Here is a 25,311-nt window from a genome sequence, read left to right as displayed (position 1 = left end):
TGAGACCATGATTCAGGCTTGCAAGCCTGTTACTAGAAAGATTTACCATAAGGTATGGCGTAAATACCTTTATTGGTGTGAATCTAAAGGCTACTCTTGGAGTAGGTCAGGATTCCTAGGATTCTGTCTTTTTTACAGAAAGGTATGTAGAAAGGATTGTCAGTCAATATTTTGAAGGGTCAGATTTCTGCATTATCTATTTTGTTACACTAGCGTCTGGTGTATGTCAGGCCCTGGTCAGAATCATGCCAGTGATTAAGTTTGTTGCTCATCCTTGGAGCCTTAACCTTGTTCATAAAGTTTTGCAGTAGGCTCCATTTGAACCATTGCATTCCATAGATTTTAAGTTGTTATCTTGGAAGGTTTTGTTTCTTATTGCTATCTCTTCTGCTCTGAGAGTCTCGGAACTCTCGGCTTTGCAGTGTAATTCGCCTTGCCTTATCTTTCATGCTGATAAGGCGGTTCTTCGTACCAAATTGGGTCTTCTTCCTAAAATGGTTTCAGATAGAAATATTAATCAGGAAGTTGTTGTTCCTTCTCTATGTCCTAATCCTTCTTCTCATAAGGAACGTTTGTTGCACAATTTGGATGTTGTGCGTGCTCTTAAATTCTACCTATAGGCGATTTTTGCCAGTCCTCTGCCCTGTTTGTTTGTTTCTCTGGAAGACATAAAGATCAGAAAGCTGCTGCTACTTCTTTCTCTCTGGTTGAGAAGTATAATTTGTTTTGCTTACGAGACTGCTGGTCAGCAGCCTCCTGAGAGAATTACAGCTCACTCCATGAGGGATGTTTCCTCTTCTTGGGCTTTCAAAAATGAAGCTTCTGTAGAACAGATTTGCAAGTCTGGAACTTGGTTCTCTCTGAATACTTTTTCCAAATTTTACAGATTTGATACTTTTGCCTCCGCTGAGGCTTCTTTTGGGAGAAAGGTTCTTCAAGCGGTGGTGCCTTCTCTTTAGGTCTGCCTGTCTTATTCTCCCTCCTTAGTCATCTGTGTCCTCTAGCTTGGGTATTGTTTACCACTAGTAATTGAGGACGCTGTGGCCTCACCATATCTTAGGAAACAAAACAAAATGTATGCTTACCTGATAAATTTATTTTTTTGGATATGGTGAGTCCACGACCCCATCCTTTTCTTTAAGATTATTTTTGACTAAACCTCAGGCACCTTTACACCTTTGTGTTATTCCTGTTACCATTTCCTTTCGGTCAAATGACTGGGGTTTATGGGTAGGGGAGTGGCACTTAACAACTTTGCTGTGGTGTTCTTTGCCTCCTCCTGCTGGCCAGGAGTGATATACCCAACAGTAATTGAGGACGTTGTCATATCCGGAAAGAAAGAAATTTATCAGGTAAGCATACATTTTGTTATTTATATGTTAATATGTGTATATACAGATATATTTATGTGTTACTATGTGTATATACAGATATATTTATGTGTTATTATGTGTATATACATATATATTTATGTGTTACTATGTGCATATACATATATATTTATGTGTTATTATGTGTATATACATATATATTTATGTGTTATTATGTGTATATACAGATATATTTATGTGTTATTATGTGTATATACATATATATTTATGTGTTACTATTTGCATGTACATATATATTTATGTGTTACTATGTGTATATACATATATATTTATGTGTTAGTATGTGTATATACATATATATTTATGTGTTACTATGTGTATATACATATATATTTATGTGTTACTATGTGTATATACATATATATTTATGTGTTAGTATGTGTATATACAGATATATTTATGTGTTACTGTGTGTATATACATATATATTTATGTGTTATGTGTTACTATGTGTGTATACATATATATTTATGTGTTACTATGTGTATATACATATATATTTATGTGTTAGTATGTGTATATACAGATATATTTATGTGTTAGTATGTGTATATACATATATATGTATGTGTTACTATGTGTATATACATATATATGTATGTGTTAGTATGTGTATATGCAGTTGCAAGAAAAAGTATGTGAACCCTTTGGAATTATATGGATTTCTGCACAAATTGGTCATAAAATGTGATCTGATCATCATCTAAGTCACAACAATAGACAATCACAGTCTGCTTAAACTAATAACACACAAAGAATGAAATGTTGCCATGTTTTTATTGAACACACCATGTAAACATTCACAGTGCAGGTGTAAAAAGTATGTGAACCCCTAGACTAATGACATCTCCAAGAGCTAATTGGAGTGAGATGTCAGCCAACTGGAGTCCAATCAATGAGATGAGATTGGAGGTGTTGGTTACAGCTGCCCTGCCCTATAAAAAACATCAGTTCTGGGTTTGATTTTCACAAGAAGCATTGCCTGATGTGAATGATGCCTCGCACAAAAGAGCTCTCAGAAGACCTACGATTAAGAATTGTTGACTTGCATAAAGCTGGAAAGGGTTATAAAAGTATCTCCAAAAGCCTTGCTGTTAATCAGTCCACGGTAAGACAAATTGTCTATAAATGGAGAAAGTTCAGCACTGCTGCTACTCTCCCTAGAAGTGGCCGTCCTGTAAAGATGACTGCAAGAGCACAGCACAGTCAATGAGGTGAAGAAGAATCAGCTAAAGACTTATAAAAGTCACTGGCAAATGCTAACATCCCTGTTAGAGAATCTACAATATGTAAAACACTAAACAAGAATGGATTTTATGGGAGGATACCACAGAGGAAGCCACTGCTGTCCAAACAAAACATTGCTGCACGTTTACAGTTTGCACAAGAGCACCTGGATGTTCCACAGCAGTACTGGCAAAATATTCTGTGGACAGATGAAACCAAAGTTGAGTTTCTTGGAAGAAACACACAACACTATGTGTGGCGAAAAAGAGGCACAGCACACCAACATCAAAACCTCATCCCAACTGTGAAGTATGGTGGTGGGGGCATCATGGTTTGGGGCTGCTTTGCTGTGTCAGGGCCTGGACGGATTGCTGTCATCGAAGGAAAAATGAATTCCCAAGTTTATCAAGACATTTTGCAGGAGAACTTAAGGCGATCTGTCTACCAACTGAAGCTCAACAGAAGATGGGTGTTGCAACAGGACAATGACCCAAAGCATAGAAGTAAATCAACAACAGAATGGCTTAAACAGAAGAAAATACGCCTTCTGAAGTGGCCCAGTGAGAGTCCTGACCTCAATCCGATTGAGATGCTGTGGCATGACCTCAAGAAAGCGATTCACACCAGACATCCCAAGAATATTGCTGAACTGAAACAGTTCTGTAAAAAGGAATGGTCAAGAATCTCCTGACCATTGGGAACGTCTGATCTGCATCTACAGGAAACTTTTGGTTGAAGTTATTGCTGCCAAAGGAGGTTCAACCAGTTACTAAATCCAAGGGTTCACATACTTTTTACACCTGCACTGTGAATGTTTACATGGTGTGTTCAATAAAAACATGGCAACATTTCATTCTTTGTGTGTTATTAGTTTAAGCAGACTGTGATTGTCTATTGTTGTGACTTAGATGATGATCAGATCACATTTTATGACCAATTTGTGCAGAAATCCATATCATTCCAAAGGGTTCACACACTTTTTCTTTACATATATATGTATGTGTTACTATGTGTATATACATATATATGTATGTGTTACTATGTGTATATACATATATATGTATGTGTTACTATGTGTATATACATATATATGTATGTGTTACTATGTGTATATACATATATATTTATGTGTTATTATGTGTATATACATATATATTTATGTGTTACTGTGTATATACATATATGTTTATGTGTTATTATGTGTATATATATATATATATATATGTGTTACTATGTGTATATACATATATATTTATGTGTTACTATGTGTATATACATATATATTTATGTGTTAGTGTGTGTATATACATATATATTTATGTGTTAGTATGTTTATATACATATATATTTATGTGTTAGTATGTGTATATACATATATATTTATGTGTTACTATGTGTATATACATATATATTTATGTTATTATTACTATGTGTATATACATATATATTTATGTGTTAGTATATGTATATACATATATATTTATGTATTATTATGTGTATATATATATATATTTATGTGTTACTATGTGTATATACATATATATTTATGTGTTACTATGTGTATATACATATATATTTATGTGTTATTATGTGTATATACATATATATTTATGTGTTAGTATGTGTATATACATATATATTTATGTGTTAGTATGTATATATACATATATATATATATATATTTATGTGTTACTATGTGTATATACATATATATTTATGTGTTAGTATGTGTATATACATATATATTTATGTGTTACTATGTGTATATACATATATATTTATGTGTTACTATGTGTATATACATATATATTTATGTGTTACTATGTGTATATACATATATATTTATGTGTTACTATGTGTATATACATATATATTTATGTGTTACTATGTGTATATACAGATATATTTATGTGTTACTATGTGTATATACATATATATTTATGTGTTACTATGTGTATATACATATATATTTATGTGTTAGTATGTGTATATACAGATATATTTATGTGTTATGTGTATATACATATATATTTATCTGTTACTATGTGTATATACATATATATTTATCTGTTACTATGTGTATATACATATATATTTATGTTAGTATGTGTATATACATATATATTTATGTGTTAGTATGTGTATATACATATATATTCATGTGTTAGTATGTGTATATACATATATATTTATGTGTTACTATATGTATATACATATATATTTGTGTGTTACTATGTGTATATACATATATATTTATATGTTAATATGCTTATATATATTAACGGAAAGCTAACAGAGGAAGAAAAGGTAATCCTCTGTTATGCAAAATAAATAAACATGAAGCGCTCTCTTGAACCCTTATAGAAAACATAAGAAATAATTGCGATGTGTTAATAGTGCTTGGTGTAACTTGACTTCACGAACTGGTAGTTAAAACCATAATCTTTATTAATTCATAGGTTAAAATTTAGGTTTTTAAAACCATTGTTTTTAGACCATGAGACCTGATATTGTAACTGAATCACTATATCATTAATTGACAAGGAGCTGGATATGTTAGCTGTATATGTAGATATCTCTGAAGCTTGCAGTGAAATGTTATTTGTGTGTGTGTGTGAGCAAACAAATCAAATAAGATTTAAATTGTAAAGCTGTCAGATGGACACGAAGTTCACTGAGAAGCTGACATATTAGATTTAACGATATTGCTGTGTCAGAGGATCGGAATATTGGGATAGCAACAATGTAAACAGTTAAGCTATACAGCTTGTAGAGTAGCTATTGTATTCATCTCTAAGTATTGGATACAATATTAATAATTTTGAAACACACATATCCCCAGGCTAGAATAGCATAGGTGCAAAAGCATCCTGTTATTAACTAGTAGTCACTTGGACTACTAGTTCAAGTGAATCAAAAAATGACACTATTATGTGTCAGCAATACAGAGATACCAAACTTCTATGAGTGGCTACAAGTCATGCAAACACAACCTTTGCGTGTGCAGCTATTACTGAGTGGAGCTCTCTGACCATTCCCTCTGTTCATGCCCTCTGTTCACACCCTCTGTTCATGCCTTCTGTATAAGCCTTCTGTATAAGCCTTCTGTTTATGCCTTCTGTTCATGCCCTCTGTTCACGCCCTCTGTTCATGCCCTCTGTTCATGCCCTCTGTTCATGCCCTCTGTTCATGCCTTTTGTTCATGCCTTCTGTTCATGCCCTCTGTTCATGCCTTCTGTTCATGCCTTCTGTATATGCCTTCTGTTCATGCCCTTCTGTATATGCCCTCTATTCATGCCTTCTGTTCATGCTCTCTGTTCATGCCCTCTGTTCATGTCCTTCTGTATATGCCCTCTGTTCATGCATTCTGTTCTTGTCCTTCTGTATATGCCCTCTGTTCATGCCTTCTGTTTATGTCCTTCTGTATATGCCCTCTCTTCATGCCCTCTGTTCATGCCTTCTGTATATGCTCTCTGTTCATGTCCTTCTGTTCATGCTCTCTGTTCATGCCTTCTGTTCATGTCCTTCTGTATATGCCCTCTGTTCATGCCTTCTGTGCATGCCCTCTGTTCATGCCTTCTGTATATACCCTCTGTATATGCCCTCTGTTCATGCCTTCTGTATATGCCTTCTGCATATGCCCTCTGTTCATGCCTTCTGTTCATGCCCTCTGTTCATGCCTTCTGTATATGCCTTCTGTATATGCCTTCTGTTCAGACCCTCTGTTCATGCCCTCTGTTCATGCATTCTGTTCAGGTCCTTCTGTTCATGCCTTCTGCTCATGCCTTCTGTTCATGCCTTCTGTTCATGCTTTCTGTATATACCTTCTGTTCATGCCCTCTGTTCATGCCTTCTGTTCATGTACTTCTGTATATGCCCTTTGTTCATGCCTTCTGTTCATGTCCTTCAGTATATGCCCTCTGTTTATGTCCTTCTGTATATGCCTTCTGTTCATGTCCTTCTGTATATGCCCTCTGTTCATGTCCTTCTGTTCATGCCCTCTGTTCATGCCTTCTGTTCATGTCCTTCTGTTCATGCCCTCTGTTCATGTCTTCTGTATATGCCCTCTGTTCATGCCTTCTGTTCATGTCCCTCTGTTCATGCCCTCTGTTCAGGCCTTCTGTTCATGTCCTTCTGTATATGCTCTCTGTTCATGCCTTCTGTTCATGTCCTTCTGTATATGCCCTCTGTTCATGCCTTCTGTTCATGTCCTTCTGTATATGCCCTCTGTTCATGCCTTCTGTATATGCCCTCTGTTCATGCCTTCTGTTCATGTCCCTCTGTTCATGCCTTCTGTTCATGTCCTTCTGTATATGCCCTCTGTTCATGTCCTTCTGTATATGCCCTCTGTTCATGCCTTCTGTTCATGTCCTTCTGTATATGCCCTCTGTTTATGTCCTTCTGTATATGCCCTCTGTTCATGCCTTCTGTATATGCCCTCTGTTCATGCTCTCTGTCCATGCCTTCTGTCTTTGCCCTCTGTTCATGCCTTCTGTATATGCCCTCTGTTCATGCCTTCTGTTCATGCTCTCTGTCCATGCCTTCTGTTCATGCTCTCTGTCTTTGCCTTCTGTTCATGCCCTCTGCTTATGTCCTTCTGTTCAGCTATTACTGAGTGGAGCTCTCTGACCATTCCCTCTGTTCATGCCCTCTGTTCATGCCTTCTGTATACGCCTTCTGTTCATGCCCTCTGTTCATGCCTTTTGTTCATGTCCTTCTGTATATGCCCTCTGTTCATGCCTTCTGTTCATGCTCTCTGTTCATGCCCTCTGTTCATGTCCTTCTGTATATGCCCTCTGTTCATGCCTTCTGTTCTTGTCCTTCTGTATATGCCCTCTGTTCATGTCCTTCTGTTCATGCTCTCTGTTCATGCCCTCTGTTCATGCCTTCTGTTCATGTCCTTCTGTATATGCCCTCTGTTCATGCCTTCTGTATATACCCTCTGTTCATGCCTTCTGTTCATGCCCTCTGTTCATGCCTTCTGTTCATGCCTTCTGTATATGCCTTCTGCATATGCCCTCTGTTCATGCTCTCTGTTCATGCCCTCTGTTCATGCCTTCTGTTCATGCCTTCTGTATATGCCTTCTGTTCATGCCTTCTGTTCATGCATTCTGTTCATGCCTTCTGTTCATGTCCTTCTGTATATGCCCTCTGTTCATGCCTTCTGTTCATGTCCTTCTGTATATGCCCTCTGTTCATGCCTTCTGTTCATGTCCTTCTGTATATGCCCTCTGTTCATGCCTTCTGTTCATGCCCTCTGTTCATGCCTTCTGTTCATGCCTTCTGTATATGCCCTCTGTTCATGCCTTCTGTTCATGCCCTCTGTTTATGCCTTCTGTATATGCCTTCTGTTCATGTCTTCTGTTCAGACCCTCTGTTCATGTCCTGTTCATGTCCTTCTGTATATGCCCTCTGTTCATGCCTTCTGTTCATGCCTTCTGTATATGTCCTTCTGTATATGCCCTCTGTTTATGTCCTTCTGTATATGCCCTCTGTTTATGTCCTTCTGTTTATGTCCTTCTGTTCATGCCCTCTGTTCATGCCTTCTGTATATGCCCTCTGTTCATGCTTTCTGTTCATGTCCTTCTGTATATGCCCTCTGTTCATGCCTTCTGTATATGCCCTCTGTTCATGCCTTTTGTTCATGCTCTCTGTCCATGCCTTCTGTTCATGCTCTCGGTCCATGCCTTCTGTTCATGCCTTCTGTATATGCCTTCTTTTCATGCCCTCTGTTTATGTCCTTCTGTTCATGCCCTCAGTTCATTCCTTCTGTTCATGTCCTTCTGTATATGCCCTCTGTTCATGCTTTCTGTTCATGTCCTTCTGTATATGCCCTCTGTTCATGCCCTTCTGTTCATGTCCTCTGTTCATGCCCTCTGTTCATGCCTTCTGTTCATGCCTTCTGTTCATGCCTTCTGTTCATATCCTTCTGTATATGCCCTCTGTTCATGCCTTCTGTTCATGTCCTCTGTTCATGCCCTCTGTTCATGCCTTCTGTATATGCCTTCTGTTCATGCCTTCTGTATATGCCCTCTTTATATGCCATCTGTTCATGCCTTCTGTTCATGCCCTCTGTTCATGCCTTCTGTATATGCTCTCTGTTCATGCCTTCTGTTCAGACCCTCTGTTCATGCCTTCTGTTCATGTCCTTCTGTTCATGCCTTCTGTATATGCCCTCTGTTCATGCCTTCTGTTCATGCCCTCTGTTAATGCCCTCTGTTCATGCCCTCTGTTCATGCCTTCTGTATATGCCTTCTGCATATGCCCTCTGTTCATGCCTTCTGTTCATGCCCTCTGTTTATGCCTTCTGTTCATGCCTTCTGTTCAGACCCTCTGTTCATGTCCTTCTGTTCATGTCCTTCTGTATATGCCCTCTGTTCATGCCTTCTGTTCATGCCTTCTGTATATGCCTTCTGTTCATGTACTTCTATATATGCCCTTTGTTCATGCCTTCTGTTCATGTCCTTCTGTATATGCCCTCTGTTCATGTCCTTCTATATATGCCCTCTGTTTACGTCCTTCTGTATATGCCTTCTGTTCATGCCTTCTGTATATGCCCTCTGTTCATGCCCTCTGTTCATGCCTTCTGTATATGCCTTCTGCATATGCCCTCTGTTCATGCCTTCTGTTCATGCCCTCTGTTTATGCCTTCTGTTCATGCCTTCTGTTCAGACCCTCTGTTCATGTCCTTCTGTTCATGTCCTTCTGTATATGCCCTCTGTTCATGCCTTCTGTTCATGCCTTCTGTATATGCCTTCTGTTCATGTACTTCTATATATGCCCTTTGTTCATGCCTTCTGTTCATGTCCTTCTGTATATGCCCTCTGTTCATGTCCTTCTATATATGCCCTCTGTTTACGTCCTTCTGTATATGCCTTCTGTTCATGCCTTCTGTATATGCCCTCTGTTCATGCCTTCTGTTCATGCTCTCTGTCCATGCCTTCTGTTCATGCTCTCTGTCCATGCCTTCTGTTCATGCTCTCTGTTCATGCCTTCTGTTCATGCCTTCTGTATATGCCCTCTGTTCATGCTTTCTGTTCATGTCCTTCTGTATATGCCCTCTGTTCATGCCTTCTGTATATGCCCTCTGTTCATGCCTTTTGTTCATGCTCTATGTCCATGCCTTCTGTTCATGCTCTCGGTCTATGCCTTCTGTATATGCCTTCTTTTCATGCCCTCTGTTTATGTCCTTCTGTTCATGCCCTCAGTTCATTCCTTCTGTTCATGTCCTTCTGTATATGCCCTCTGTTCATGCTTTCTGTTCATGTCCTTCTGTATATGCCCTCTGTTCATGTCCTCTGTTCATGCCCTCTGTTCATGCCTTCTGTTCATGCCTTCTGTTCATGCCTTCTGTTCATATCATTCTGTATATGCCCTCTGTTCATGCCTTCTGTTCATGTCCTCTGTTCATGCCCTCTGTTCATGCCTTCTGTTCATGCCTTCTGTATATGCCTTCTGTTCATGCCCTCTGTTCATGCCTTCTGTATATGCCCTCTTTATATGCCATCTGTTCATGCCTTCTGTTCATGCCCTCTGTTCATGCCTTCTGTTCATGTCTTCTGTATATGCCTTCTGCATATGCTCTCTGTTCATGCCTTCTGTTCATGCCTTCTGTTCAGACCCTCTGTTCATGCCTTCTGTTCATGTCCTTCTGTATATGCCCTCTATTCATGCCTTCTGTTCATGCCCTCTGTTAATGCCCTCTGTTCATGCCTTCTGTTCATGCCCTCTGTTCATGCCTTCTGTATATGCCTTCTGCATATGCCCTCTGTTCATGCCTTCTGTTCATGCCCTCTGTTTATGCCTTCTGTTCATGCCTTCTGTTCAGACCCTCTGTTCATGTCCTTCTGTTCATGTCCTTCTGTATATGCCCTCTGTTCATGCCTTCTGTATATGCCTTCTGTTCATGCCTTCTGTTCATGCCCTCTGTTCATGCCTTCTGTTCATGTACTTCTATATATGCCCTTTGTTCATGCCTTCTGTTCATGTCCTTCTGTATATGCCCTCTGTTCATGTCCTTCTGTATATGCCCTCTGTTTACGTCCTTCTGTATATGCCTTCTGTTCATGCCTTCTGTATATGCCCTCTGTTCATGCCTTCTGTTCATGCTCTCTGTCCATGCCTTCTGTTCATGCTCTCTGTCCATGCCTTCTATTCATGCTCTCTGTTCATGCCTTCTGTTCATGCCTTCTGTATATGCCCTCTGTTCATGCTCTCTGTTCATGCCTTCTGTATATGCCCTCTGTTCATGCCTTCTGTTCATGCTCTCTGTCCATGCCTTCTGTTCATGCTCTCTGTCCATGCCTTCTGTTCATGCACTCTGTCCATGCCTTCTGTTCATGCTCTCTGTTCATGCCTTCTGTTCATGCTCTCTGTTCATGCCTTCTGTATATGCCCTCTGTTCATGCCTTCTGTATATGTCCTCTGTTCATGCCCTCTGTTCATGTCCTCTGTTTATGCCCTCTGTTTATTCCCTATGTTCATGCCTTCTATTCATGCCCTCTGTTCATGCCTTCTGTTTATGCCCTATGTTCATGCCTTCTGTTTATGTCTTCTGCTCATGCCCTCTGTTTATGCCCTGTGTTCATTCCTTCTGTATATCCCCTCTGTTCATGCCTTCTGTTTATGCCCTATGTTCATGCCTTCTGTTTATGTCTTCTGCTCATGCCCTCTGTTTATGTCCTCTGTTCATGCCTTCAGCTCATGCTGTCTGTTCATGCCCACTTACCATGCCCTCTGTTTATGCCCTGTGTTCATTCCTTCTGTATATGCCCTCTGTATATGCCCTCCGATTGTGCCCTCTGCTCATGCCCTCTAACCATGCCCTTTGTTCAAGCAAATTGCATCATGTGATTTGGGGAATTGTAACCTATGAAACTCTAGAAGTAAAATAATTCAGTAGAGCCACAGTAGGTTGTTCCTGTCACTACGTTATTGCTTATCACACTTTATCTTCTGCAGGACACAGACATCCAGAAGCGGATAGACCATGAGGTGCGCATGCGTGAGGGTGCAGTAAAGCTACTGGGCGCTTGTAGCCAGAGGGAGCAAGCACTGGAGGCAGCAAAGAGTCTTTTGGTGTGTAACAGTCGTATAATGACGTATATGTCAGAGCTTCAGCACCGCAAGGAGGAGCAAGTTCTGCAGCACAGCAGCTCACGCAGGTAACTGTATATACTGGTGTGTGGTGGCAGGACTGGGCACGTGCCCCTCTGTTACACATGTGGTGTCTGACTCCTGGGGAGCACCCAGACACGGTAAAATAATATTGTGTACTGTGTGTATATAGACCTCACTCTTATGTACTGTGTGTATATAGACCTTACTCTGATGTACTGTGTGTATATAGACCTCACTCTTATGTACTGTGTGTATATAGACCTAACTCTTATATACTGTGTGTATATAGACCTCACTCTTATGTACTGTGTGTATATAGACCTCACTCTTATGTACTGTGTGTATATAGACCTCACTCTTATGTACTGTGTGTATATAGACCTCACTCTTATGTACTGTGTGTATATAGACCTTACTCTTATGTACTGTGTGTATATAGACCTCACTCTTATGTACTGTGTGTATATAGACCTCACTCTTATGTACTGTGTGTATATAGACCTCACTCTTATGTACTGTGTGTATATAGACCTCACTCTTATGTACTGTGTGTATATAGACCTCACTCTTATGTACTGTGTGTATATAGACCTCACTCTTATGTACTGTGTGTGTATAGACCTCACTCTTATGTACTGTGTGTATATAGACCTTACTCTTATGTACTGTGTGTATATAGACCTCACTCTTATATACTGTGTGTATATAGACCTCACTCTTATGTACTGTGTGTATATAGACCTCACTCTTATGTACTGTGTGTATATAGACCTCACTCTTATGTACTGTGTGTATATAGACCTCACTCTGATGTACTGTGTGTATATAGACCTCACTCTTATGTACTGTGTGTATATAGACCTCACTCTTATGTACTGTGTGTATATAGACCTCACTCTTATGTACTGTGTGTATATAGACCTCACTCTTATGTACTGTGTGTATATAGACCTCACTCTTATGTACTGTGTGTATATAGACCTCACTCTTATGTACTGTGTGTATATAGACCTCACTCTTATGTACTGTGTGTATATAGACCTCACTCTTATGTACTGTGTGTATATAGACCTCACTCTTATGTACTGTGTGTATATAGACCTCACTCTTATGTACTGTGTGTATATAGACCTCACTCTTATGTACTGTGTGTATATAGACCTCACTCTTATGTACTGTGTGTATATAGACCTCACTCTTATGTACTGTGTGTATATAGACCTCACTCTTATGTACTGTCTGTATATAGACCTCACTCTTATGTACTGTGTGTATATAGACCTCACTCTTATGTACTGTGTGTATATAGACCTCACTCTTATGTACTGTGTGTATATAGACCTCACTCTTATGTACTGTGTGTATATAGACCTTACTCTTATGTACTGTGTGTATATAGACCTTACTCTTATGTACTGTGTGTATATAGACCTCACTCTGATGTACTGTGTGTATATAGACCTCACTCTGATGTACTGTGTGTATATAGACCTCACTCTTATGTACTGTGTGTATATAGACTTTACTCTTATGTACTGTGTGTATATAGACCTTACTCTTATGTACTGTGTGTATATAGACCTCACTCTGATGTACTGTGTGTATATAGACCTCACTCTTATGTACTGTGTGTATATAGACCTCACTCTTATGTACTGTGTGTATATAGACCTCACTCTTATGTACTGTGTGTATATAGACCTCACTCTGATGTACTGTGTGTATATAGACCTCACTCTTATGTACTGTGTGTATATAGACCTCACTCTTATGTACTGTGTGTATATAGACCTCACTCTTATGTACTGTGTATATAGACCTCACTCTGATGTACTGTGTGTATATAGACCTTACTCTTATGTACTGTGTGTATATAGACCTCACTCTGATGTACTGTGTGTATATAGACCTCACTCTTATGTACTGTGTGTATATAGACCTTACTCTTATGTACTGTGTGTATATAGACCTCACTCTTATGTACTGTGTGTATATAGACCTCACTGTGATGTACTGTGTGTATATAGACCTTACTCTTATGTACTGTGTATATATAGACCTCACTCTTATGTACTGTGTGTATATAGACCTTACTCTTATGTACTGTGTGTATATAGACCTCACTCTTATGTACTGTGTGTATATAGACCTCACTCATATACTGTGTGTATATAGACCTCACTCTTATGTACTGTGTGTATATAGACCTCACTCTTATGTACTGTGTGTATATAGACCTCACTCTTATGTACTGTGTGTATATAGACCTCACTCTGATGTACTGTGTGTATATAGACCTCACTCTTATGTACTGTGTGTATATAGACCTCACTCTTATGTACTGTGTGTATATAGACCTCACTCTTATGTACTGTGTGTATATAGACCTCACTCTTATGTACTGTGTGTATATAGACCTCACTCTTATGTACTGTGTGTATATAGACCTCACTCTTATGTACTGTGTGTATATAGACCTCACTCTTATGTACTGTGTGTATATAGACCTCACTCTTATGTACTGTGTGTATATAGACCTCACTCTTATGTACTGTGTGTATATAGACCTCACTCTTATGTACTGTGTGTATATAGACCTCACTCTTATGTACTGTGTGTATATAGACCTTACTCTTATGTACTGTGTGTATATAGACCTCACTCTTATGTACTGTGTGTATATAGACCTCACTCTGATGTACTGTGTGTATATAGACCTCACTCTTATGTACTGTGTGTATATAGACCTTACTCTTATGTACTGTGTGTATATAGACCTCACTCTTATGTACTGTGTGTATATAGACCTCACTCTGATGTACTGTGTGTATATAGACCTCACTCTTATGTACTGTGTGTATATAGACCTCACTCTTATGTACTGTGTGTATATAGACCTCACTCTTATGTACTGTGTGTATATAGACCTCACTCTGATGTACTGTGTGTATATAGACCTCACTCTTATGTACTGTGTGTATATAGACCTCACTCTTATGTACTGTGTGTATATAGACCTCACTCTTATGTACTGTGTATATAGACCTCACTCTGATGTACTGTGTGTATATAGACCTCACTCTGATGTACTGTGTGTATATAGACCTCACTCTTATGTACTGTGTGTATATAGACCTCACTCTTATGTACTGTGTGTATAGACCTCACTCTTATGTACTGTGTGTATATAGACCTTACTCTTATGTACTGTGTGTATATAGACCTCACTCTTATGTACTGTGTGTATATAGACCTCACTCTTATGTACTGTCTGTATATAGACCTCACTCTTATATACTGTGTGTATATAGACCTCACTCTTATGTACTGTGTGTATATAGACCTCACTCTTATGTACTGTGTGTATATAGACCTCACTCTTATGTACTGTGTGTATATAGACCTTACTCTTATGTACTGTGTGTATATAGACCTTACTCTTATGTACTGTGTGTATATAGACCTCACTCTGATGTACTGTGTGTATATAGACCTCACTCTGATGTACTGTGTGTATATAGACCTCACTCTTATGTACTGTGTGTATATAGACCTCACTCTTATGTACTGTGTGTATATAGACCTTACTCTTATGTACTGTGTGTATATAGACCTCACTCTTATGTACTGTGTGTATATAGACCTCACTCTGATGTACTGTGTGTATATAGACCTCACTCTTATGTACTGTGTGTATATAGACCTCACTCTTATGTACTGTGTGTATATAGACCTCACTCTTATGTACTGTGTATATAGACCTCACTCTGATGTACTGTGTGTATATAGACCTCACTCTGATGTACTGTGTGTATATAGACCTCACTCTTATGTACTGTGTGTGTATAGACCTCACTCTTATGTACTGTGTGTATAGACCTCACTCTTATGTACTGTGTGTATATAGACCTCACTCTTATGTACTGTGTGTATAGACCTCACTCTGATGTACTGTGTGTATATAGACCTCACTCTTATGTACTGTGTATATAGACCTCACTCTTATGTACTGTGTGTATATAGACCTCACTCTTATGTACTGTGTGTATAGACCTCACTCTGATGTACTGTGTGTATATAGACCTCACTCTTATGTACTGTGTATATAGACCTCACTCTTATGTACTGTGTATATAGACCTCACTCTTATGTACTGTGTGTATAGACCTCACTCTGATGTACTGTGTGTATATAGACCTCACTCTTATGTACTGTGTATATATAGACCTCACTCTTATGTACTGTGTATATAGACCTCACTCTGATGTACTGTGTGTATATAGACCTCACTCTGATGTACTGTGTGTATATAGACCTCACTCTTATGTACTGTGTGTATATAGACCTCACTCTGATGTACTGTGTGTATATAGACCTCACTCTTATGTACTGTGTGTGTATAGACCTCACTCTGATGTACTGTGTGTATATAGACCTCACTCTTATGTACTCTGTGTATATAGACCTCACTCTGATGTACTGTGTGTATATAGACCTCACTCTTATGTACTGTGTATATATAGACCTCACTCTTATGTACTGTGTATATATAGACCTCACTCTTATGTACTGTGTGTGTATAGACCTCACTCTGATGTACTGTGTGTATATAGACCTCACTCTTATGTACTGTGTGTATATAGACCTCACTCTGATGTACTGTGTGTATATAGACCTCACTCTTATGTACTGTGTGTATATAGACCTCACTCTTATGTACTGTGTGTATATAGACCTCACTCTGATGTACTGTGTGTATATAGACCTCACTTTTATGTACTGTGTGTATATAGACCTCACTCTTATGTACTGTGTGTATATAGACCTCACTCTGATGTACTGTGTGTATATAGACCTCACTCTTATGTACTGTGTGTGTATAGACCTCACTCTGATGTACTGTGTGTATATAGACCTCACTCTTATGTACTGTGTGTATATAGACCTCACTCTGATGTACTGTGTGTATATAGACCTAACTCTTATGTACTGTGTATATATATACCTCACTCTTATGTACTGTGTATATATAGACCTCACTCTTATGTACTGTGTGTGTATAGACCTCACTCTGATGTACTGTGTGTATATAGACCTCACTCTTATGTACTGTGTGTATATAGACCTCACTCTGATGTACTGTGTGTATATAGACCTCACTCTTATGTACTGTGTGTATATAGACCTCACTCTGATGTACTGTGTGTATATAGACCTCACTCTTATGTACTGTGTATATATAGACCTCACTCTTATGTACTGTGTGTATATAGACCTCACTCTTATGTACTGTGTGTATATAGACCTCACTCTTATGTACTGTGTGTATATAGACCTCACTCTTATGTACTGTGTATATATAGACCTCACTCTTATGTACTGTGTATATATAGACCTCACTCTTATGTACTGTGTGTGTATAGACCTCACTCTTATGTACTGTGTATATATAGACCTCACTCTTATGTACTGTGTATATATAGACCTCACTCTTATGTACTGTGTGTGTATAGACCTCACTCTGATGTACTGTGTGTATATAGACCTCACTCTGATGTACTGTGTGTATATAGACCTCACTATTATGTACTGTGTGTATATAGACCTCACTCTAATTTACTGTCACCTAGATTTAGAGTTTTGCGGCCAAAGGGGTGCGTTAGCTACGCGTGTTTTTTTTCTATTGCTGCTTCTAAACAACGCTGGTATTTAGAGTTCTCTGAAGGGCTGCGTTAGGCTCCAAAAAGGAAGCGTACAGGCATATTTACCGCCACTTCAACTCTCAATACCAGCGTTGCTTGCAGTAGCGGCTAGCTTGAAAAAGTGCTCGTGCACGATTCCCCCATAGGAAACAATGGGGCAGTTTGGGCTGAAAAAATTTAACACCTGCAAAAAAGCAGCGTTCAGCTCCTAACGCAGCCCCATTGTTTCCTATGGGGAAACACTTTCTAAGTCTGCACCTAACACCCTAACATGAACCCCGAGTCTAAACACCCCTAACCTTACACTTATTAACCCCTAATTTGCTGCCCTTGCTATCGCTGACACCTGCATTATATTATTAACCCCTAATCTGCCGCTCCGTACACCGCTGCATCCTACATTATACCTATGTACCCCTAATCTGCTGCCCCTAACATCGCCGACACCTACATAATATTTATTAACCCCTAATCTGCCACCCCAACGTCGCCGCTACCTTACCTACACTTATTAACCCCTAATCTGCCGACCGGACCTCGCCACTACTCTAATAAATGTATTAACCCCTAAAGCTAAGTCTAACCCTAACACCCCCCTAAGTTAAATATAATTTTAATCTAACTAAATAAATTAAATATTATTAACTAAAGTCTTCCTATTTAAAGCTAAATACTTACCTGTAAAATAAACCCTAATATAGCTACAATATAACAAATAATTATATTGTAGCTATTTTAGGATTTTTATTTATTTTACAGGCAACTTTGTATTTATTTTAACTAGGTACAATAGCTATTAAATAGTTATTTACTATTTAATAGTTACCTAGTTAAAATAATTACCAAATTACCTGTAAAATAAATCATAACCTAAGTTACAATTAAACCTAACACTACACTATCAATAAATAAATTAAATCAATTAACTACAAGTACCTACAATTACCTACAATTAAATAAACTAAACTAAATTACAAAAAAACAAACACTAAATTACTAAAAAATAAAAAAAGATTACAAGAATATTAGGCTAATTACACCTAATCTAAGCCCCCTAATAAAATAAAAAAAAGCCCCCCAAAATAATAAAGGCCCATACCCTATTCTAAATTAAAAAGTAACCAGCTCTATTACCAGCCCTTAAAAGGGCTTTTTGCGGGGCATGCCCCAAAAAAATTGTCTCTTTTGCCTGTAAAAAAAAACACAATACCACCCCCCAAAATTACAACCCACCACCCACATACCCCTACTCTAACCCAAACCCCCTTAAATAAACCTAACACTACCCTCCTGAAGATCTCCCTACCTTGAGTCGTGTTCACCCAGCCGGGCACCGATGGACCAAAAGAGGACATCCGGTGCGGCAGAAGTCTTCATCCTATCCGGGCAGAAGAGGACATCCGGATCAGCAGACATCTTCATCCAAGCAGCATCTTCTATCTTCATCCCTCCGGAGCGGAGCCGAGCCATCTTCTTCCACCCGACGCGGATCCATCCTTCTTCCACGACGCCTACTCGCGAAATGAAGGTTCCTTTAAATGACGTCATGCAAGATGGCGTCCCTCGAATTCCGATTGGCTGATAGGATTCTATCAGCCAATCGGAATTAAGGTAGGAAAAATCTGATTGGCTGATTGAATCAGTCAATCAGATTCAAGTTCAATCCGATTGGCTGATCCAATCAGCCAATCAGATTGAGCTCGCATTCTATTGGCTGATCGGAAAACGGATATATTGTTTGTGAAGCAGAACTGGTAAAATTGTTGAGTTAAATTTGACAAGGTCAGTGATATGGTGCCTCCTAGTTTGTTGATATACTGGACAGCTGAGATACTGTTCATACAGAGAAGGATGCAGCAGTTCGTTAATGAGTCCTTGAAGGACTGAATGGTGAAGGAGCCCGCTATGAGTTCCAGACAATTGATATTAAGGAAGGATTCTTCTGGAGTCCACTTTCCTCCCATAGATTGAAAATTGCAAGATGTGCCCCATCCAAGGAGGCTGGGGTCGGATTCGATCAAGTAATTTGGAAGGGATCCTGTGACAGACCCTTCTGTCAGTACTGAAGGAGTTAACTTTGTTCAGCTTTAAGAAGCTATTTTCTAAATACAAGGTTGCTGGCATCAGCTATTGTGTGTTGTAATTAACTTTAAGTGATAAACATTCACATTGTTTAATCCCATCCAGAGAGCAGACGCCCAAGTGATAAGAAAGACTAAATTGTTTATCTGCTTAAGTAATGTAATTCTATTGTATCATGTCAAAGGGCGTTTTCCCTCTATCTAATGTACAATATTCTTTCAACCCCCCCATCTGGGGTCAGACCTGCATAAATACTGGGCATGTAGCCCTCAATAAAGTGCATTCTGTTTTAACCTTCAATGTGGAGCCTGGTCTCATGTTTGAGGGTGGTATTGGCTGGGTTGTGAGTTGCTGATCCCATATTCAGGACATCGTTCATCTGGTATTAACCCTTGGTATCCTGTTGGTACCGTAACAATTGGTGGCAAGCGACGGGATGATCCTTATCGCCCAGAAGAGCAACTACACAAGCCAGTAACCTCAGGAAGAGGGGGATTATTACAATACTGACTAAAATGGAAGGAGTACCAGGGACCAGCATATCAGACAGAACCCCCGAAGAAGCAAGCTTTGACCGGGCAGTCAAAATAAGAGGCAATGTGCACTACACAAGGTACCCGCAGAGGACTGGAAAATTATCCGGCCGGGCCAGCGAGGCTTTTCGGGCCATTCCAGATGAGGAAGTCGGGGATTATAATACTGTAAAAGAGGCTCTACTCTCCAGGTATGCGGTTACACCAGAGGCATACCGGAGGCGGTTCAGAGACACTGTTAAATTAGCTGGTGATGCCTACGTTGAGTGGGCATGTAAGGTGCACCGCACAGCATCTTACTGGATGGCGGGGTGCCAAGCCGTGTCTGGGGAAGAGGTGCTGCAGCTATTCCTGTTGGAACATTGCTTTGACAAGTTATCAGCAGGAGTTCGAGAGTGGGTTCGGGACCGTAAACCCTCCACCCTGCATGAAGCTGCTCGCCTGGCAGATGAGTATACGGATGCCCGCAAACTGGACACTGCTACCACTAAGCCCCCTGCTAGAGTGGGGTACAGACCCCCAGTCACCCCAGCAGCTGCCAGTTACCAACCCCCGGCGCACCGCTATACCACACGGCCTCCGGCCACGAACTACCCTCAGAGAGCCCGGTTCAATTCGCGGGGCTACTCACAACCTATTCGGTGCTTTGGATGTAAGCAACTAGGGCACAAAAGACCAGAGTGTCCCCTAAACGCAGCGAACCAAGCACAGTCCTGGAGAAGACCCGGCGGAATCCCACATAACCCTCAGCCTGCGGCCCACTACGTAGAGGAGCAAGAATGCTGGGGCATCCTACATGAAGCAGACCCCGTGCAAGCTGCCCACCATAATAACCGGCAACTGGTTAAAGTGAATGGGAAGGAGGTCAGTGGTCTACGGGATACTGGTGCTACCATGACCTTGCTTCAAAAGAACTTGGTGTCTGAGAAACAGCACACTGGAGACACTGTGGCTGTGAGGGTAGCAGGGGGCGCTGTGTTCCGCCTACCTGTTGCCCAGGTACATTTGGATTGGGGAGGGGGCGCTAGACCTGTGAATGTGGGGGTCAAGAAGGACTTACCTGCTGATGTTCTCCTTGGAAATAACTTGGCCCCCTTGTTTCTGCCTATGCTCCCATGGGTCCCACCGATGTTAACCCTGTGACTACCCGTGCCCAGATCCATGCCGCAGAGACTGACCCACCTGCTGCTGAACCCCAGGACGCTGAGCTCAGTAAATCCCTATCCGCTATTGATACGTGGGAGTCCCGTTACAATGCGCTGATGAAGGAGAAGAGCCAAGTAGAGGATGAAATGGTCACGATAAACAATCTCGTAACAGTGCTAGCGGGAGAGAAGAGGAGCGCAGAGGAAAAAGCACGTTTAGAACGGGAATCTCTGCTAGACAAGCTGCACCGACAGACTGCAGAAAACACCAGCTTGAGAGTGGAACATGAAACATTAAAGACAAACTTAGCGACACTGGAGGAGAAGCTGACGCTGGCTCATAGTGAGGTGCAGCAACTCAAGGGCACCCTATGTCAGTATGAAGGGATTGTGGATACCTATAAAGAGCAGGTACAAAAAACACGTAAAGAAGCCGATGATATTTTGAAGGACTGTTTAGCCCTAGTCTGGGCACTGAAGAAGTTGAACCCTTATTTATACGGGCAGGAATTCTCTCTCATAACGGGAATACAGATGGATTGTCCCGGCAAACTGACATGCCTACCACCTCCTAGTCCGGTCATCCCCAGGTTGACCCGCCAAAGGGTCAAGCCGGGTCTGCCGGAGTGTTCCACAAGGGGGGAGCTATGTGACAGACCCTTCTGTCAGTACTGAAAGAGTTAACTTTGTTCAGCTTTATGAAGCTATTTTCTAAATACAAGGTTGCTGGCATCAGCTATTGTGTGTTGTAATTAAGTTTAAGTGATAAACATTCACATTGTTTAATCCCATCCAGAGAGCAGACGCCCAAGTGATAAGAAAGACTAAATTGTTTATCTGCTTAAGTAATGTAATTCTATTGTATCATGTCAAAGGGCGTTTTCCCTCTATCTAATGTACAATATTCTTTCAACCCCCCATCTGGGGTCAGACCTGCATAAATACTGGGCATATAGCCCTCAATAAAGTGCATTCTGTTTTAACCTTCAATGTGGAGCCTGGTCTCATGTTTGAGGGGGGTATTGGCTGGGTTGTGAGTTGCTGATCCCATATTCAGGACATCGTTCATCTGGTATTAACCCTTGGTATCCTGTTGGTACCGTAACAGATCCAAATATAGCTCTGCCATTTCAGGCTTCCATGTTGTGGAGCCAACAGGAAATCTCTTGTCTGACCTCTGGAGAGAGGATAACTTGTTGGCAAAGGAGGGATTTTGATGTAAGTGAGCGTATTTGAGATGCTGCATGGCCCTGTAATAGAGAGGTCAAGGGAAGATAGCCTGGATCGAGGAGGATAAAAGACTGATGATGTTGGGTAGTTGCGTTTTTCTGAGAGATTTGAATTATTTCGAATAGTGGACAATTTGGATGGGGTAAGTGCCAGGGTCCACAACATGAAATCCAGGAAGTCCAGGGACTGGGAAGGGGACAGAAGAGATGTGTCACTGTTGATGACAAGCCCTAGGTTTTGTAGGAAAGATATTGTAAAGTGGAGATGTTGAAGGAGGAGCCTGTCCTGTGCAGGGATGACAATATCGTCCAAGTAGACAATAAGTCTGATGCCCCTGGATCTGTGATATACCTTAAAGCTATATCCCTCCCATCTGCTTCCTCTCCTTATTTAAGCTGCCTTTGTTCACCTGCTAACTCCCTGATAATTGAAGTACTACCTGAAAATTGCTCCAAGCGTTTTAGGTTTATTCTAAGATTTAATGCAGGTCACCTTTTTGTCTTAAAGTTACTTTGCTATTTCTCAACTTTGTAAACTCTAACCAAATATTCCTCCAAGTCTCAACTGTGTACTACGTAAGTTTTCCCTACCTCTGCAGCATTTGCTGTACTGCATTCGGACAGTCAAGAGAGGATCAGCTGGAAGTCGGATCTCTAGACCGAAACTGGAAGTCAGTCACGCTCACACCCCCGGCTCAGATTTACTCTCAAGCCGCCCAGGTAACGCTCATTCCACCGGACCTGTGATGCAACTGCCATCCCACTAGCTAAGGTATTCGTGCTCCTTCGTTTTTGACTTGTGATCTTTGTTTATCGCTACTTACCTCTTATGCCTAAGTTTGACACTTATAATTGCCATCTTATAAGTGTATGCTAAACATTCAAATCAATATCAAAACATAAACATAAACAATAGTAAACGAACAGGATGAATGGGAACTTATTTATTCTTAGAGGATATATCCAGTTAAGGATTTACACAGTACTCCTATTAATCTGAATTACTATTCTCAGCTGTTCTACTCAATTTTGCCACAGTAAACCAGAAAGTCACTGCTTCATTTAGTGGTTAGTCTCTGTGGAATTATAATATATTCCTTATCACTACCACTTACCTTATAAAACAGCTAACTGTATATGTACTCAGTCAGCGTTACATTGCTATTGAGGCAAAATACAAAAGAGCAACAAAACATCTTTATCTGAAAAAAACAGACATTACCAAAAACACACATAGGAACTTCAGGTGTGTTACAGGATCTCAGAAAAGCAGTGACTAGTCACTTGAGCTTTGTAAAGCACCAAGGTGCTGAACTGAGGCCAAAGAGGAGGCAGATATATTGCCAAATTAACCCATTACAGAGGAATTGGAGGTAATGAAAAAATGACTGGTGCATGGGGACAGTCAGGTATGCATCCTTGAGATCCAGACGAACCAAACAGTTCTGTACCTGGAGGGTGTCTCTAAGAAGGTGAATGCCCTCCATCTTGAAATACTGATAAACCAGGTAAAGGTTTAGCTCCCAAAGGTTGATGACAGGTCGAGCCCTACCGTCCTCCTTGACTAAGAACATATTGCTCAAGAACTCTGGATGTGAGGCTCTTTCTATGTCTCCTTTGAGTAGGAGTTAATTGAGCTCTGTGTCTATAAGTTTTTGCATCGGTGTGGGGAAGGGAATGGGTTTGGGAGGGAAAGGTTAGGATGAAGTCTATTTGGAACCCCTGTACTGTCTGCAAGATCCACTGGTCTGAGATAATTGATTCCCAGGTTGTTAAATAAGAGGCAAGTCTGCCTGTTAACCTTATAGGGAAAGCAAAAAGGGGTGAAGCACTCACCTTGGTCAAATCTAGTGAGATGAGAGCTAAGTTGGCGCTGGTTGCCTCTGGCTCTGAAAGCTCGTCCCCATGTGGGAAATAATGGTCTGATATGCACGGTGTACGGCTGGCGAGGGGAGCCTCTGATGGATGAGTGGCTGGTAGATCGGCCCCTGAACCAACCAGCCCTGGCAAAAAAAAAACTATTGTATAAAACGCTGCGCATGTTCACTTGGATTCTATCGAGATAGGTAAAAATCAATACAAATCTGGTGAGATCCTGTATAAAGGATTATCCGAAGAGTAAGCCTTGGGCCATATTCGCTAGTTTAGGGTCTAAGCGCAAAATGGCTGCCCTGCACCTTTCCACAGATAACACCACATTACTGTTGCCCAATAGACATATGGTTCTTTGCGCCCATTCTCAAATTTGGTGAGGATCAAGAGATTGAGCGGTCATTATGGCGTGGTCAGCCAACTGCAAAATTTGGGTTAGTGGGCCCACCATATCTAGTAATTTGTCTTGAGCTGATTTTAGGGATTGGTCTATACCATGCCTAGGGTCCCGGACACCTCTCGTCATGAAGGTGAACATAGTTGTGTCAAATTCAGGGGTAGCTGATTCTCTATATGAGAGTACAGGCCGATGACATTCTGTTCTAAGTTTTTCTGGAAGGGTTGGGGAGGGGTTTACTCAGCTAGTGTTGGAGAAATTGCACAATGTGGGGTGACAGGGTCCATTCAGTGGAGAGAGAATGGCAAATAAGGTCAGGGTCAAACATTGGCTGGCCCAGGGTATCTGAGGGAATTTTAGGATTATGGGGGCTCCATGGGTTCCTCATGGGTCTCAGAGTAATCTGATAAGTAACCCTCCAGATAATATGTAGTAGAAGTGAGAGGGGGAACTGTGTAATGGGGGTGTTTCTTTTAGTGGATGTTTAGTTTTTGCCATACACTTCTTAGGGGCTTCCTGAGATTCAAGGGGTTAAGGGGGTTGTGCCAAGGCATTAGGTTTCAAGGATCTTGAATCAAGAGTTTAAAGTGAAACGATGCCCCCCAAGGCAGAA

General features: G+C 40.5%; 1 protein-coding gene across 3 annotated transcripts in view; it reads left to right on the top strand.

Annotated features, from left to right (window-relative positions):
* Positions 1–25,311, top strand: part of RTKN (rhotekin) — a 356,615-nt gene that overhangs the window by 150,624 nt on the left and 180,680 nt on the right. For all 3 annotated transcript variants that reach the window (XM_053704398.1, XM_053704397.1, XM_053704399.1), the window contains one exon: positions 11,580–11,782. In XM_053704398.1, coding sequence (XP_053560373.1) covers positions 11,580–11,782 — 203 coding nt within the window. The remainder of the gene's footprint in view (positions 1–11,579; positions 11,783–25,311) is intronic.

Source organism: Bombina bombina, chromosome 2 (genome assembly GCF_027579735.1).
Source record: "Bombina bombina isolate aBomBom1 chromosome 2, aBomBom1.pri, whole genome shotgun sequence".
Taxonomy (NCBI): Eukaryota; Metazoa; Chordata; class Amphibia; order Anura; family Bombinatoridae; genus Bombina; species Bombina bombina.
The sequence above is the reverse complement of the archived record's forward strand: the minus strand, read 5'-3'. Positions and strand labels throughout refer to the sequence as shown.